Source organism: Staurois parvus, unplaced genomic scaffold (assembly GCF_062004578.1).
Source record: "Staurois parvus isolate SC_StPar_1 unplaced genomic scaffold, SC_StPar_1.0 ptg001489l, whole genome shotgun sequence".
Classification (NCBI taxonomy): Eukaryota; Metazoa; Chordata; class Amphibia; order Anura; family Ranidae; genus Staurois; species Staurois parvus.
This window is the reverse complement of record NW_028319285.1, coordinates 493,364-511,398: the sequence shown is the minus strand read 5'-3', so window position 1 is coordinate 511,398 and position 18,035 is coordinate 493,364. Positions and strand designations below refer to the sequence as shown.

The window sequence follows — 18,035 nt, the reverse complement described above, 5'->3', positions numbered from 1 at the left end:
CAAAAGGTAAGAAATTTTTTATTACTATCACTGAGATTTAGGTAAAAAAATCTCTCTAGAACAGCCTTTCTCAACCTTTTTACTGGGCAGAAACCCTTCTGATAATTTTCAGATCAGGAAACCCCTGCTGAAAACCAATTTATTGGGGGGTCAGTTGGAAGCCTGCCATTTTGATTGGTGGTCAGTGGGAAGAATGCACGCCTTACAGTGGTGGTCAGAATGTCACCCTTACAGGCAGTTAAAAACAATACCAAGTGGAATTGGCCCCCCAAACTATGCAGACATCATCAGATGGTTCCTTTGGAGGACCCCTAGGAATCCATGGAGCCATGGTTGAGAATGGCTGTGCTAGAGCTTCAAATACTAAGTGGTCACTAGGTAACAAACTACCCAGGTAAAGGATATAGCTGCATTTTGGCACTATAGGGTAGAACTACATAAATACACAACGGTAAGCTCCATTGAAATAACAGAGCATAGTGCAATGAGAGATCTTGTTAAAATTTTGAAGGGTAATCAGTAAATTTTAGAACTCTGGGGCAAAAAAAAAAAATCCCCCAGATTATAATTATTTCTTTTGCGTAATCCCTTTTAGGGCAGATAGCATTAAAATGCTTGTAGCTGCTTTCTACATATGGCTGTAATTCCCTTTTTTTCTAAAATTTTTATTTTTTAAAGGCCACCACTACCCGAAACTGGCAGACTAAATTTTTGGCTGAATCTGGTGTCTCAAGTGGTGACTTATCTCCAAACTGGCATCAAGTCCCCAGAAGAATTCTTTAGATAGCCATCAAGAGTGCAAGCTTTGTGATGGCCTTGCAATTGGATCCAGAGGTGCAAACCACCACACAATAATATCGCCATTGGGCATGAAGCAGGCTTTTGATTAAATACTTCACCAGGGCCCAGCCAAAATTAGAATACCAGTTTCTGAAGAGTAGAGTTTTTAAAAAAAGAACAGGGACATATGTCTGTGGAGGTTCTCATTTATTCAGGTCATGGTATACCTAGTAGTAGTTGATCACATTCAATTGGACTATGTTGAAGACATTTTGCACTCATCCAAGTGGCTTCCTCAGCCGCTTGATTGGGCAGTGAAACGTCTTCAACATTACAGAACAGGTCCAGTTGAATGTGACTACCTACTACGAGGGCCGTAGAAAAACAGGCCATGAAAAAACCTTTCCCCAGCATCAGCAGAGTCCACCATGACCACCGTTTTTTGTAAAAGCTTTGCCTTTTGTATCATCCTCTGTAAACATAAGTAAGTAATAAATTATTTCAAATAAAGTAACAAAACCTAAGGCTCCAATCCAATCCTTTTTTTTGTTTTTTTTTAAAACTGTAAACAGGATTTTATTCTTCGCCTCAAGTTTCAGAAGTTGGAAAATGTCAACGTGTCAAATGTCATGGCTCCTTCAAGCACCAAAAAAAAACAAAAAAAAAAACCTGAAACAAAAAATAAATATAAATAAAATGGTAAATATTATTTGGTGCAAAAATAGGCTAATAGCAACATGTCCACCACAAGATGACTAGGGCACCGAACACAATATTTTTTTTTAAGCTAACATGCTCCGGATGCCATCCACAGTTATAGCTACGACCCCTACTTGATTCTACATATTAGAGAGGTATATGTACAATTCTTTGCAGTGCAGGATTGGCAAGCCAGACTGACAAAAGAGTACCTGCGAAGGGCCAGTCTTCGTCTCCAGCGATTGGGCCCTGTGGCAAGGAGAAGGCCTGCTTCCCCTGCGAAACGGGGCGTTATGGCTGTTAAGATCCTCCAGTATTTTTTATTTTTTTTTTGTTACGTGCCTATGATTCATCTACAGAATAATGTGCTTGCAGACTGTCCTTTAAATGGCTCAGGAAGCAAAAGGTTTGCTGCAGGTGAAGGCCGTGTGGACCTGATAAGGAGAATTCGGACGCCATCCTGGGGGGATTTTTCTCAGCTGTCCTCCCCGAGCTGCGTTTCGATGTCCACTCTGCAGATAGGGCACTTCTTACTGGTCGCTAACCACTGATCAACGCAGACTTGGTGGAAGAGGTGCATACAGGGTAACCTTCTGCAGAATAAAGAAATAAAAAAAGTGAGCGGCATTGTATGAAAAGTGTATGTAAACGCTAACAACGAACGTGTCTTTTTGGTCTGATAAACATACTATCGAAATATAGTATATCAAATATTTAAAAAATATGCACAGACCTGACCATAAGTATACTGTATGGTATAGTTAATTAAATGTGTACCCTCCTTCTTTTTATACCCTCAAAAAGTTAATACCTTCCACCCTAGAAAGTGTAATGAAATATATATAAAACCTTTTTGTGATATAATAAATTAACAAAATAAATTAAATTAAGAAATCATAAATATATACCAAGAAATATAAATAAGAATAAAGAATACAAAAACTCCCCAAATCCAAAATGTCCAATAATAAATCCAAAAATAAGTCCAAAAACAGTGTCCAAAATTCCAATCTTTTTTCTCCAAATACGAAAGTTGACACCTATTTCATCCAAAAACGTACCTCAAAAAAAATAAATATAAATAATCTACTGCAATTAAGTTAATTAAAAGAAATCACCCCGTGCAACTTCACACATCTATTATATTCTAAATATTTTTGAAGTGAAGTGTGAAGTTGCATGGGGTGATTTCTTTTAATTAACTTAATTGCACTAGATTATTTATATTTATTTTTTTTGAGGTACGTTTTTGGATGAAATAGAGGTCAACTTTCGTATTTGGAGAAAAAAGATTGGAATTTTGGACACTGTTTTTGGACTTATTTTTGGACTTATTTTTGGATTTATTATTGGACATTTTGGATTTGGGGAGTTTTTGTATTCTTTATTTTTATTTATATTTTATATTTCTTGGTATATATTTATGATTTCTTAATTTAATTTATTTTGTTAATTTATTATATCACAAAAAGGTTTTATATATATGTATGGTATAGTGACCATCCTTTCAGTATATCAATACAATTGTTACATTGAGACAAGTGTGTTCATAATTATTCCTTGACATAACAATTCATCTTTGCTGAAGAGCCCAGATATCAAGTAACAGTTATGGGCAGACATTGTCTATAATGCATTAAACAAAAAATCTTCAGCACCAAAAGATATTGTGAAATAATTCCCCAAAAATGCTGCTGCTCCTTAGTGATATCACTAATAAAATAACAAAAAACACTGCAAATAAATATTAAATAAGAAACTGTGAAAACACCCTGGAGGAGGGGCGAATCGCGTTGACGCATTTCCGGCTTTGCCGTCCAATGTACCATGTCACTTCCGTGATCTTTGGTGGTCCCGGAGGTTGGAGGCTAATTTAACCTCCCTGGCGGTCTGATTATTTCAGATTTTTGGTGCTGAAAGCGGTACCATTATTTTGCATGGAAATTTGGCATTTATATTGTAGGCCTGTAATTCTTAGGAATAACTCACTGAAATCTGTCCGAACGAGAGTCTAGTAAACATCCCGGGTAGGATAAAACTTGAAACACGAAATCATAAATTATAATTTAATAAATAATCATAAAAAATAATAATATAATAATAATAAATTGAATTCAATAATATAATCAAACCAAAAACACTGAAATTTGAAATAGAGGGCCAAGTTCGCACATCACTGAGCAAAGTCTCAGAATCGTTTTCAGTGTCTGATAAGGAATTTCCCCCACAAATCATTATCACTCAATTCTGCAAGTGGTTCTGATTTACTATCGCTGTTCTCTAGTCGGTCTAAAACCGCTTTTGACCTAAAGGGACGCTTTTTGGACGCCATGGACGTTTCTCAGTTTCCAGGCAGAAAGAACAGTAAAAATGCAGGCAGGGCGCAGGACAAAGCACTCGGGACAAAATGTATGTGAAATGGTTTGATACAGGAATGTTATACTATGTGATTTTAGTGTATTTAGTGAATGTCACTTTTTGTCATTTTCAAATGTCCCGCCGTTCCATCCCCCGTACGTCCTGACGCTCGCAGAGGACGGAACCCAGATGACAGATGCCGGCATCCGCCGGAGGACATTGCCGGGGACACTGCAGGAGGGACATCGCGGAAGCAAAGGACAAGGTAAGTGACCGAGGGATCCCGGAGCAGCGCAGCATGGTAAGCCCGAGTGTAGGTCGGGGTTTCCCTTGTGGTACTGAAACTTTACCCCGAGCTACACTCGGGAATACCGCCAGGGAGGCTACACTACAGTCTGGAGTTCTGAGGCATTTGTCTTACCTACATTGGGGGATTTCTATCTCTACCTGGTGATTGGAGGCTGATTTAAGGGGATCTAGGATCCCTGAGCCCAAATTCAAGGTGTTTTTTTCACCAATATCTGGTGAGTGCAGTATGTGATTATAGCACAAATGGGTGTGAATACTGGTCAAGGGTCTTGGAACAAGGACTTTATTTTATTCTATTCACCATATTCTATTTATTTTTTTGGAGTGGGACTATTCAACAATTTAATTTTTCTCTGTATTATTTGCACATTTTTTTTAGTTGCTTATTTAATATTTATTTGTTCTGTTTTTTTATTGTCTATAATGCATTGCCATATTAAATCCCGGGACATACCTGGTAGTCTAGACTCTCTTACTTTTAGTACATGGAATAGGCCATACCCTAACTATTCCTTGTTACAGAAGGTCTGGCTTGTGGTGCAATATTTGCAGGGGGTCACTGGATTCACCACCTACAGTCCTATATGGAACAATGCAGGGCTGTGGATACAACAGGGGATTACTTACCTTAAGCATATTTTTTGTAATGGGGTTCTCTTCCATTCCCAGAGTTGTGCCCCAGATATAACCTTCCCCCCACTATGCAAATTTATTATCCCCAACTCCAACATGTTATTTGGGCTTGGGGTCCAGTAGTGGACTGGTGCCTCTATTCCACCCCTGTGTTTAATTTTGTCAAGGCAGTTGAGGAGTCCAAGCGGTTCCTCTCCCGGTGTTATGCTATGCTCCTTCACTCCTACTTGGAAGGATATCCCTATATGGATAAAGAAAAATGGGAACATGATGTAGGTTCTTTTGAGAAAGAACAATGGGAGAGTGTCCTAGAGTCTGCAACATCCAGTTCCGTAAATTCCACGCAGCGACTCTCACAGCTTTGTATTGTCCTCTGAACACAATAAATCCCTCAAAAATGGGAGTTATACAATCCTCACTCTGTGCTAAGTGCAGGGGCGTCCCTAGGGTTGGTGTCACCCAGTGCGGTAACACGTGGTGTCACCCCTCCAGAGGTGGGCGGTCCCTGTCGTGCATTCACAGCCTGGCTCTTCCCCTCTCTGTGTCCCCGTCACACCCCCCAGGTGCTGCAAGATCAGTTAACCCGTATAGGTTGCAAGCCGACGATCCCCGCAAGATGGATTGGATCTGCGGATTGGGGAGCATAATGGATCGGACACCTAGGGACACCACTGGTTAAGTGCAACACTGCTCAGGGTGATCTTCACTTGGTATGGCTTTGCCCCACGTTACATTTTTACTGGGTAGACACTGTGGCAGGGGCAGACTGAAAACTCATGGGGCCCCCGGGCGATAGGGGATCATGGGGCCCCTGTGTCCTTGTCCAAACTAAAAAAAGCCTATGAAAAAGGTACCAGAGGCATCTCATTGGACCCCCTACTGACGCAAGGCCCTCGGGCAGTGCCCAAGTTTCCAAATGGTCAGTCCGCCCCTGCACTGTGGACACTAATAACAGTGTTCCAAACCACTTTACCCCTGGACCCTGAATGTTGTATCTTAGGTATTTTAGATGACTATGACTTAACTGAATCTCAGAGGGCTGCCATCCAACGGGAATTATTCCAGGCTAGAAAGCTTGTTTTTCAACATTGAAAATCTGATAAAACCTAACCCACACAGAATGACTTAATCACAGAGAGGACATGCTTTACTTGGAAAAACATATTTACCAGCACATGGGTTACCCAGGCAAATGCTTGCAAGCTATGGGGGGAATGGCTGGAAGTACCAGGTCTATCACCACTAGAACTTGTTATGGATAGAATTTTTTCATAGCTTGTCTTCTGGTGTTTTGTTTTCCACTTCTGTATCATCTGTCATTGCATCCTGTGAAATGCCCCTGGTGTCCTTTAAATTTGACCTGTCAGGCTCATGGTTATTTTATACCTGTACTACTTGGTGGATACTGATTGTATGGCTGCAATGTGCACATGCTCAGTATATTTGCACTATGTATTGACTCTGGAACCACTTTTTTTTTCATCTAACACTACATGTCTCCTAGATTGTAAGCTGGAAGGAGCAGGGCCCTCGAACCCCTCGTGTATCGCATTGTATTGTTACTGTACTGTCTCATGTATTGTCCCCCTTTGTAATGTACAGCTCTGAGCTAATTGTCCCTAGTATGTGTATGTATGAATGTGAGTTAGGGACCTTAGATTGTACCCCCCTTGGGGGTTACGGACTGATGTGAATGTACAATATATATATGTAAAGCGCTGCGCTATACAAGTACCTATAATAAATAAATAAATAATGAGACTATAGTGTTCATTTTCTTCTATGTCTCCTAGATTGTAAGCTCTAATGAGCCGGGCCCTCTGTGTACCAAAATGTATTGTAACTGTTTTGTCTGCCTTCATTTTGTAAAGCGCTGCGCAAACTGTTGGTGCTATATATGTAAATCCTGTATAATAATAATATTAATGTATGGTGGAAAGTAATTTCTGACAACTATACCACTCATATCATACTGATTGCGGACAGCGCTTTCTTGCCTATATCAATATATATTGCTTTGTGGAAAGTAACATTTGTGGACACGTTGGGTGTTTGTGCTCCCACCATGGCTTATACATGTCTATGCTTTTGGCATACAAATATTTCTATAACGGACTGCTGAAACCCCCACGAGCGGATGACTATTGTTTTGGAGGAATTTCGGCTACTTCCTACTGTTGAAGTGTCACCCATTCTCAACCAGAGTTCCATAAAACCTGAATTTTCCTTCAGAGGTTCCTTGATCTGTAGCCGATTGCCCTCCTCTCTGCTGGTTCCTGCATAGTTTCATGGCCAACACCACTTGGCAAAGCCAGCTACATGACACCCATTGATCTTCTTAGCTGTCTGTAAGGATAGCAAACTCCCCACCGATGTAAGGGGCACTTTTCCACTGACCCCAATGGGTTAACCGAGACCCAAAAATTATTTTACACGGGACACTTCTGAACGATGGAAACTGACTGCTAGAGAACGTAGGTTAAAAAAAAACCCTCTGTTTAGTAGCGTTTGCATAATACTTTTAGAAGCGTTTTTTAAAGATAAGCACAGGAGAACCTCCCAAATGCCCAGAATGCACTGAAAAGTAGTAAATTGTTAACTATTTCAGACTGTTTCAGAGAAATACACAGAGTGGAAGCAGAGACAGCAGTATGTGTTGACATTAGCTAGGTGTGAGTTGCTCCTTAACATTTCTTTTGTTTCCAAGGGTGGGAAAGGTGTCTGGTGGGGGGAGTCATTAAGGTCACCTGGCAGGGGGTCTTCATGAGGAATTTGAGGTGTGACTGGTCATTAACATATCTTTTGTTTCCAAGGGTGGGAGAGGTCTGAGGTGTGAATTGGTCATTACAATGTGTGACAAGCTTGGTAGGAACATGCTGTGTTCAGTGTTTTGTCCATTTGAGTACCTTGAAAACGCTTTGCATGCATTTTTCATGATGAAAAAAGGCTCTGGACAGCATCGGGAACTGGAAGAGTTAAAAACAAATTTCAAACACAAACACTTATAAACGCGATTTGCCGCGTTTACAAGCATTTTGTGTTTGAAACGCTGATAAAATCGACTGCTGAACACAAGTTTGGTGCGTTCAAAAAAAACCTGTAAACTCAAATGCCTGTAAACGACTGTAAACGAAGATGTGTACATGGACACATAGGAAAACATTAGGGAGAGTTCAGGGGCTGCTGAAAAAAACGCTGAACAGCTCCTAAACGTGAGTTTATCAGCTGCAGTCAGGGGCGGACTGACCATTTGGAAACTGGGGCACTGCCCAAGGGCCCTGGGTCAGTAGGGGGCCCCATGAGATGCCCCTGGTACCTTTTTCATAGGCTTTTTTGAGTTTGGGCAAGGACACAGGGACCCCATGATCCCCTATTGCCCGGGGGCCCCATGAGTTGTCAGTCCACCCCTGGCTGCAGTGTACATGAGCCCTAAGAGTTTCTGTAGGTTAAAAAGTTTCAAAAGTCTGGTCCTGAGTGCCTATTTGATTATTAGCATCCATAATGCAAATCTAATTTGTCATAGAATCAGAAGCAGGGGAAGAATCCCTGTTGACACAGAAAAAAAAACCCGGCTATAAACATCTTCAAGTTGCGATAAGATGTTTTGTTTGAGACATTTACTGATTAGTCTGGGGTTGTTGAAGTTCATTATCTGAGCTCATATTGACTATGTGGAGGAGAAATCTCTTACACAGTAAACAAATGTGAAAGTACTCTTATCAAATCCATGAGGATATATATTCTTTGGCTGGACTCTTTAGCAAAGATAAATTACTTTGTCAAGGAATAATTATTAGCACACATGGTGAAGTGGGATCTGTGGACTCTTTTGCCTCAATGTGAAAGATTTATTGATATGCCAAAAGGGTAGTCGCTACATGTACTGTATATCTTATGGACAGGCCTGTGCAGATGTTTTTATATCTTTTATGTATGGTTTTTGTGTCTTGCTGTTTGACACGTACCTTTTAGACAATATTAATCTTGCAAACTAAAAAAAAAAAAAAAAAAAAAATTAAATATCGTCATGTAGTGGGGGTTGTATAAGCCTTTTTGAATGTATTCAATTATCAAGTTCATAAGTGCAGTCATCGATCTTCACCAATTCAAACCCATCTGTTTAATTGATGGGTTATCTCCGGATGGCATCAATATTCCGGTTAAATGTTTTTATTGTCGGCTAGGAAGATTCACCCTCTCTATTTTGTGATCATTGTCACCAGAACTGAGAATGATTGGACAATCCAAAACTTGGAGTTGTCACTAGAGGAAGAATAGAGGGGAAATCTTCCAATGAAGGCATGTGTCCCAGTGACAACTGCTTTCCAGATGGTTGAAAATAAAAAAAAAAAAAAGATAGGGGTTTTAACCCTTTCCTGCTTTATCCAAAACTTAAAAAAAAGTGGTTTGGGCTTAGATACTTTAAGCATCATTTAGCATGCAATAAATGCTATTGAAGCTTGGTGAATCAAGACCCTTGTCTCTCTTCTATAGGTTGTGGTCAAGTAGCCAAAATGCAATTTCGTACAGCTGTGGCCCATTCTCATGTTGCACCCATAAAGTGTTACTAAACCCAGGACCCTGCATTCACTATATCCGGTCTCCCCAGACCCTGCAGTCACTATATCCGCTCTCCCCAGACCCTGCATTCACTATATCCGGTCTCCCCAGACCCTGCATTCACTATATCCGGTCTCCCCGGACCCTGCATTCACTATATCCGGTCTCCCCAGACCCTGCATTCACTATATCCGGTCTCCCCGGACCCTGCATTCACTATATCCGCTCTCCCCGGACCCTGCATTCACTATATCTGGTCTCCCCGGTCCCTGCATTCACTATATCTGGTCTCCCTGGACCATGCATTCACTATATCTGGTCTCCCCGGAGCCCGCATTCACTATATCTGGTCTCCCCAGACCCTGCATTCACTATATCCGGTCTCCCCGGACCCTGCATTCACTATATCTGGTCTCCCCGGACCCTGCATTCACTATATCCGGTCTCCCTGGAACCTGCATTCACTATATCTGGTCTACCTGGACCCTGCATTCACTATATTCAGTCTCCCCGAAACCTGCATTCACTGTATCCGCTCTCACTGGACCCTGCATTCACTATATCTGGTCTCCCCGGACCCTGCATTCACTATATCTGGTCTCCCCGGACCCTGCATTCACTATATCTGCTCTCCCTGGACCCTGCATTCACTATATCTGATCTCCCACAGTAAACACAACATGGAAATGCAATTATTTTAGTAAATACAAACTGCTAAATACCTTTTCTCATCAGCAGTATATAGTAGTCTTGTGACTTCTATTAGTGTATGGCTGGGCACTGTTTAAAGTTTGTAGGAGGAGTTTTCATTCTCCTCTCATTGCACTATGAGATTGCATAACCCCTGACCCTCTGTCTGGACAGTGCTGATTTGCCCTGTGCTGATCACATGCACTCTCCTAAGAAAAAGAAAAAACTCTCTAGCAGTACACACCAAACAGAGCATGTGCAGAGTGTCCCAGAGGCTCCGTTCTATCAGGAGATGAAATGGGGAATGTGGATCAGAGAAGACAGGATCAAACATCCTTTTTACACAGTGCAGAGGATTAACCCCTTAGGTTCCACAATGAGTCTAACAAGCATGCTTTACTGCATATATATCAGCAGTATATAGCAGCCTTGTGACTTCTATTAGTGTCCAGCTGGGCACTGGTTAATCTTGTAGGAAGAGTTTTCATTCCCCTCTGACTGCCCTGTGAGGCTGCATGACCCCTGACCCTCTGTCTGGACAGTGCTGATTGGCTGTTAAATACCTTTTCTCATCAGAAGTATATAGCAGCCTTGTGACTTCTATCAGTGTCCGGCTGGGCATTGGTTAATCTTGTAGGAAGGAGTTTTCATTCCCCTCTGACTGCCCTGTGAGGCTGCATGACCCCTGACCCTCTGTCTGGACATGCACCCTCCCAAAAAGACAAAAATGCTCTAGCAATAGACACCAAACAGAACATTTGTAGACTTGCCACTGCTGCTCTGCACTATGGCAGATGGATTGGAGACAGTAAAAAGTCGAGGATCAGAGAAGACAGGATCAAACAGCCTTTTTACACAATGCAGAGGATTAACCCCTTAGGTTCCACAGTGAGTATAGCAAGCATGCTTTACTGCATCTACAGACTGATTGTACTGTTGTGGGTTTAGTAACACTAAATCTGGCCATACATAAAGCGAAGTTTGATGGTTGGTCCTGTTGACTGGCCTCTCAGCCGTAAACTCTCAAGTGAACAATCGAAGGAGCCAGAAGACAAATTGTCTTCCAAACAGCAGGAGCATCCAATCAGATGTAGACGCTGTTCGGGGATTTTGACAGCTGGTGGAGCCAGCTCTCAAAATACAAAAGCCTCAGAGGGAGATATCTCCATTCCCTTAACGTATTCTGTCCTGGCCTTGTTCCTGGTGTAAATTCATCAGGTTCTACACATCTCATAGGAAACTATTTCAGATATAGGGGATGGGAACTGCAGGTCTTTTATTACCTGACATCCTCTCCGTCTTCAAGCATTGATAGGCAGATTGTGCACTTCTCGTCTGTGTCCGCCTCCTCCTCGTCCTCTTTCGTGTCTTTGCCATCATGTGGTATCCTCTGCCATACGGTTAGTAAAAGAAAGAAAAATTAAGGGAGAAATGTTACTGAGAGCCAATTGGTTTCACCCAGGATTGAGTAGACACGTGGCTCCTGCTGGCAACCATAGAAGTCTCACAAAGGTTAGCGGTCAGGCCAGGGGCGGACTGACAACTCATGGGGCCCCCGGGCAATAGGGGATCATGGGGCCCCTGTGTCCTTGCCCACACTCAAAAAAGCCTATGAAAAAGGTACCAGGGGCATCTCAAAGGGCCCCCTACTGACCCCGGGCCCTCGGGCAGTGCTCGAGTTCCCAAATAGTCAGTCCGCCCCTGGTGGTCAGGCTAGTTCCAGGGCACAGTACTGCATTATCACACATATGTTATCAAATACACTCTGACACATCAGCCCTAAACCAATATCGGTGCAATCTGTCAACCCACATTAGCCTTAACCCTTGGATTGGGACCTCGACCATGACACTGAACAGCTGTTCTGACAGGTCCTCTTTAAACACCAAGTAATATGTGCAGGTACATTGTCATGCATTTTTCAACGGAGCTGATTTTGAACAATAAGAAGTCAAAAGATATTAGTGGGGTGTACTAAAATGGGGTTGGCACTGGCACATCAGTTTGGATTTTTGATAAGCGGCACGGTAGACATATTGGCCTTCATAAAGTATACAGGGAGCATCATGACGTTTCAATCATTTTTATTCATTTAACACTTTTACATACAGATCATAAGCACTGAAAAATATCTCTTTGAGCACATGAGAAGAAGTTGTTAACTAGGCTAATAGTAGAACTACATTGTAATTACACAGAAGATACACCTTCCTATTTATGGGCTAGTGCAATTAAGCACACTAGCACATCAATGGAATACCACGCACCAATCTTCAAAGCTTCATTGCATAGTCAGCAGAAAAAGGCTATTGGATTTCGTGCTAATGCTCAGCGCTCTCTCAAGGAAAGCACTGGACCTTAGGGCTACATGTGTCAAATTATTTCTGCTGGCTATTAAATAAAGCAGGGGTCTCCAAACTGCGGCCCAAGGGCCGGATGCAGCACTTTGCTAGCTTTTATCTGGCCCTTGGGATACTATTCCTCCCTCTGACACCAACAATGGGGCACTATTCTTCCCACTGATACAAACAATGGGGCACTATTCTTCCCACTGATACAAACAATGGGGCACTATTCTTCCCACTGATACAAACAATGGGGCACTATTCTTCCCACTGATACCAACGATGGGGCACTGCTCTTTCCAGTAATACCAACGATGGGGCACTATTCTTCCCACTGATACAAACGACGGGGCACTGCTCTTCCCATTGATACCAACAATGGGGCACTGCTCTTCCCACTGATATCAACGATGGGGAACTATTCTTCCCACTGATACCAACAATGGGGCACTATTCTTTCCACTGATACCAACGATGGGGCACTATTATTTCCACTGATACCAACGATGGGGAACTATTCTTCCCACTTATACCAATGATGGGGTACTATTCTTTCCACTGATAGAAATGATGGGGCACTATTCCTCCCACTGATAGAAACGATGGGGCACTACTCTTCCTCCTACTGACCACTAACCCCGAAGCAATGTTTATTTTCACTGATGCTGGGCCCACAACATTTTTATCCCCACTGGCCACAACCCGGCCCTCCTAAAGTCTGAAGGACAGTAGACTGGCCCTTTATTTGAAAACTTTGGAGACCCCTAAAATATAGCATTAAAAAGTTTGTGGCATCCCCCTGTTCATTATTCCTTAGATTAGCCTATGATAGTAGCCTCCTGGTACCCGGTTGGCTGATGCAAAGTATGATTTCACGTGGAGGGGAATCTGTGCAATTAAGTAGTGGTGTCACCCCTAAGAAAATGGGGTGATTGAAGTGTGTGGCAAGGGGAGCAGAAGGAAGGAAAAGTACTTAAGTTAGGTGGAATAATAAGGAATTGAGGAAAGGGGAAAATAAAAAGTATAATGATATAGAGGAAGAGGGTGAAGAAGGTTACTAAAGAGAGATGGGGAAGTAGGAAGAGAAGAAGAGAGAAACAGAGGAGAGGAAAGGAAGGGGAGGATGAAAGGGAAAGGAGAGCACAGGGAAAGCAAAACGGAAAAGAAAGGAAAGGGGAAACGGAAAGGGAAGGAAAAGAAAAAGGGAAAGGAAAAGGACAGGGAAAGGAAAGGACAAGGAAAGAAGCAGAGAGGAAAAGGAAAAGGGAAAGGAGAGGAAAGGGAAAGGACAGGGAAAGCAAAAAGGAGAAGAAAGGAAAGGGGGGGAAAGAAAGGGAAGGAAAAGGAAAAGAAAAAGGAAAAAGGAAAAGAAAAGGAAAAGAAAAAGGAAAAGAAGAGGAAAAGGAAAAGAAAAGGAAAGGAAAAAGGAAAAGAAGAGGAAAAGAAAAAGAAAAGGAAAAGAAAAGGAAAAAAGGAAGGAAAAGAAGAAGAAGAGGAAAAAAGGAAGGAAAAGAAGAGGAAAAGGGAAGGAAAAGAAGAGGAAAAGGGAAGGAAAAGAAGAGGAAAAGGGAAGGAAAAGAAGAGGAAAAGGAAAGGAAAATGGAAGGACAAGAAAAGGAAAAGCGAAGGAGAAGAAAAGGAAAAGGGAAGGAAAAGAAGAGGAAAAGGGAAGGAAAAGGGAAGGACAAGAAAAGGAAAAGGGAAGGACAAGAAAAGGAAAAGGGAAGGAAAAGAAGAGGAAAAGGAAAGGAAAAGGGAAGGACAAGAAAAGGAAAAGGGAAGGACAAGAAAAGGAAAAGGGAAGGAAAAGAAGAGGAAAAGGAAAGGAAAAGGGTTTGGGAGGGTGTGTTCGGAGGGAGTAAATGAAGCAGTTCGCTGCAGGCAGCGATTACATCTGTAGCAGGCTCCTTGTACAAGAGGATTCAGAAGGAATCGCATGTTCAGCAGTCAGTCTTTTCTCTCTCTCCCCTATTTGTAAAACCTGGGCATTCTGCCAAGTTCATGACTCATCCACTACACAGCAAAGACCGCTGGGAGGGGGAGGAAGCAGGAAGTGAAGGGGGAGAACAGAGAGACACGAGGCTGGAGAAAAGACAGGGACATGTGGAGCCCGTCCAAGCAGAGGAGGAGGCACTACAGCACCCAGCGCGGATAGAGGGACCCTGCTGTGTGTTCAGAGTCTGGTGAGCTGTCCCACTGGAGAGAGTAAGACACACCATTTACACTTTGCATATAGACTGGGACATCCGCACCCCACTGCTGGGATCTCACCCATCCGGGGCCCTGTGCAAGCAACAGATCCCCCTGCCTGCGTTGCCCCTCACCACCAGTGTAATTGAGACTGTCTGCCCCGGGGACTGACACATACTGGGAGATTGCATCCTGCGACTGCCCCTGGTCTTGGGGTGCTTTGTGTTGCTCTAGACACTGAGATTGGACCCTCTCAGCCCAGAAACCTAGTGAAATCTGATGTAACCCACACCAGCTGAAACTCCAAAGAAGCCTTCAGCTGCTATTTACTTCATTGTAAGGACTAAACGTGCACCAACTAGAGCTCCACTGTTACAAGGACTGAAGTGGGGGAATCTGGCTTAGTAGCCTTATTAGAGGTACCTCTTTATTGCATTCTGTTCTGACTCTGAGGTGATTTTTGGCTAACGCCCCTCAGAAGCAGAATCATACCCCGGTGTGGGTAATACATTTCATTGATAGAGTATAAGTAAGTTTATTTGTCTGATATCAGTTGTATTCGGTTTAAAGTGCGGCTCTGCCATCCGGAGACTCTTGGCTGTGAAGCCCTCTAGTGGCAGACCAAATTTACTGCATTGCATAAAAGAAGAAAAGTAAGTTTTGAAGTTGAAAGGGGAACCCCACCCCTCTACACTGCATTTCATTCTCCATAAAATTGTTCTTGTTTCATTTAACCCTGTGTCAGCAAATTTCTTGGCGGGGTATTTGCTATTCATTACCAGCTGTGCCAGAGGGATTGAGTTTGCTTAAGGGTTGGATCTATTGCGCGCAGGACCCATAATATATTCCAGCTTGTCCCAAGGGACAGTGCTACACATCATAATATACTAACACAAAATATAATTCTGAATGTTTGAAAAACTGTGAGACATGCAAGTACATGTATGTGAAATGTGTGGAGGTTTTTACCTTCTTGTACTTGTGCGGAAAAGTGCATCTTTCAATAATGTTTTGCACCGCTCCCCGCGTCACACTTCCCAGTCTGTCCTCTAACTGCAGCAGTTCCTGAAATCAAACACATACAATAAGTCAATGTACGTCCTGCTCACAATATAAGCAATGCAAAAATACTGCAACTTATGCAAATTTTTAGTGATGTGGACCATTTCATTCTCTCTGGTTTATTCCTATTATATACAAATAAATAATTGTGTTGATTTACGGTATCATAATTAATAGACAACTTCTCGTTTTGTGAGGAGGTAGCATCCTGCACCCCTTTCTACATCACAGTTCTGTGTACTCATCATCTTGGTAACATTTAATGTAGTGCTTTTCTTTGATCCTTACAAACCACTTGCAGCCATCAGTAGTGCTCTTAGCAACTCTTTACACTAAATGGAGACGTGAATGAGTCAAGGACTTATTCATGAGACACAACACATCCCTTACTTCTTCTCCTGGCCAAGATGGCAATGTCACAACACAGTTTGGCGGAAAACACAAATAATATTCTCAACTTTCTAAATTGTGTGTTGCATTGTGAGCTGCAGCACAAAAAAGCACATTTACTTTTTTTAGTTTCAAATATTTCACATGCTGCTCCAGACAAGATCATACTAGACTCTCCACAATCACGTCTGATGTGCTGGCTCATGTTGGCTCCACCAAAGCAATCAATTGTACCAGCAACAGGATTGCCACACAACGAAATGCAAAATAATATTCTATAATTAAAATAGCCAGCGGGAACAAGTTCTATTCTGACATGTTCTGGGCTAGGCACAGCACTTTCTGTCTTTGGAAAGTCCCAAGCCTAGCTCGAAACATGTCAGTGTAGAACTTGTTCCTGCTGCTAATTTTAACCACTTGCCCTCCAGAGGATTTACCCCCCTTCCTTTAACTGACAATTGCGCGGTCATGCAACGCTGCACCCAAATTAAATTTATGTCCTGTTTTTCCCACAAATGGAGCTTTCTCTCTGTGGTATTTGATTGCCTGTGCATTTTTTATTTTTTTCTGTTATAAACAAAAAAATTGACAAAAAATCTATGTGAATAAAATCCTATAATGTTGCGCTCCCAAAACACTCCAATTTATATATGGAATCACTTTGTCTATGTCCTAAGAACCATATGCAGAAAAAATAAAAAATATATATATATAGTAGATCAAATGACATGAAAAATATACTGAATTAATATTAAAAGAAACCTCTGTGATTATACAAAAATAATACCTGTGATTGAAAAATAAATATAACTTCACTTATAAAAAATTATTCAAATGATCAATGTGCATAAATTAATAAATGCATATGTGAAAACAGTGTCCCATATAATAAAAGTGACTTTGTGCTGTTAATTAATCTTCAATCCATATTGCATGTGAATCCGTGACTGATTGTGAATCCTCCCATTAGTGCAGATGTACGCTCACCTCCTTCTCTGCCTATAATTAGGCTATATGCGCTTTTGGTTCTCCTCCTATGGAACCTACTTGACTAGGACTCCCTCCTTTGGAACAATGGATATCCGCCGCTATTAGCATATGCTGTGGGATTGATCCCGTCTCCAGAGGATACAACTCCTCTATACTCTCATCTCCATACAGCTCTCCACATAGGAAAAAGATCTCAACATGGTGTTTTATCCTTTATAAAGATTGGCTTTATTGACTCCAAGTATAACACTCACATGTGTTGTATTCAAAATCCGTATCACAGTATGAACCGAGTCCTCCGCTGACTGTCAGAGGCATGTACCCGTGGTCCGGCAAACGAACTGACTCCCTCCGAGTGACGTTACAGTCCCACCCCTACGCGTTACGCCACTGGTCACGTGGCTTCATCAGGGGGATTTGATCAAATCCCCCTGATGAAGCCACGTGACCAGTGGCGTAACGCGTAGGGGTGGGACTGTAACGTCACTCGGAGGGAGTCAGTTCGTTTGCCGGACCACGGGTACATGCCTCTGACAGTCAGCGGAGGACTCGGTTCATACTGTGATACGGATTTTGAATACAACACATGTGAGTGTTATACTTGGAGTCAATAAAGCCAATCTTTATAAAGGATAAAACACCATGTTGAGATCTTTTTCCTATGTGGAGAGCCGTATGGAGATGAGAGTATAGAGGAGTTGTATCCTCTGGAGACGGGATCAATCCCACAGCATATGCTAATAGCGGCGGATATCCATTGTTCCAAAGGAGGGAGTCCTAGTCAAGTAGGTTCCATAGGAGGAGAACCAAAAGCGCATATAGCCTAATTATAGGCAGAGAAGGAGGTGAGCGTACATCTGCACTAATGGGAGGATTCACAATCAGTCACGGATTCACATGCAATATGGATTGAAGATTAATTAACAGCACAAAGTCACTTTTATTATATGGGACACTGTTTTCACATATGCATTTATTAATTTATGCACATTGATCATTTGAATAATTTTTTATAAGTGAAGTTATATT

The 18,035-nt window shown here is 42.1% G+C and overlaps 1 protein-coding gene across 1 annotated transcript in view; it reads right to left on the bottom strand.

Moving 5' to 3' along the window:
- Positions 1-1,522: 1,522 nt before the first annotated feature.
- The window catches only part of ARK2C (arkadia (RNF111) C-terminal like ring finger ubiquitin ligase 2C), a 217,173-nt gene continuing 200,660 nt past the window's right edge, over positions 1,523-18,035 (bottom strand). Inside the window, exons 6-8 of the mRNA XM_089662526.1 lie at positions 15,534-15,629; positions 11,313-11,419; positions 1,523-2,072 (exon numbers count right to left, since the gene is read on the bottom strand). Of these exons, the coding sequence (XP_089518652.1) occupies positions 1,955-2,072; positions 11,313-11,419; positions 15,534-15,629 (321 nt within the window). The 3' untranslated portion in view covers positions 1,523-1,954. The remainder of the gene's footprint in view (positions 2,073-11,312; positions 11,420-15,533; positions 15,630-18,035) is intronic.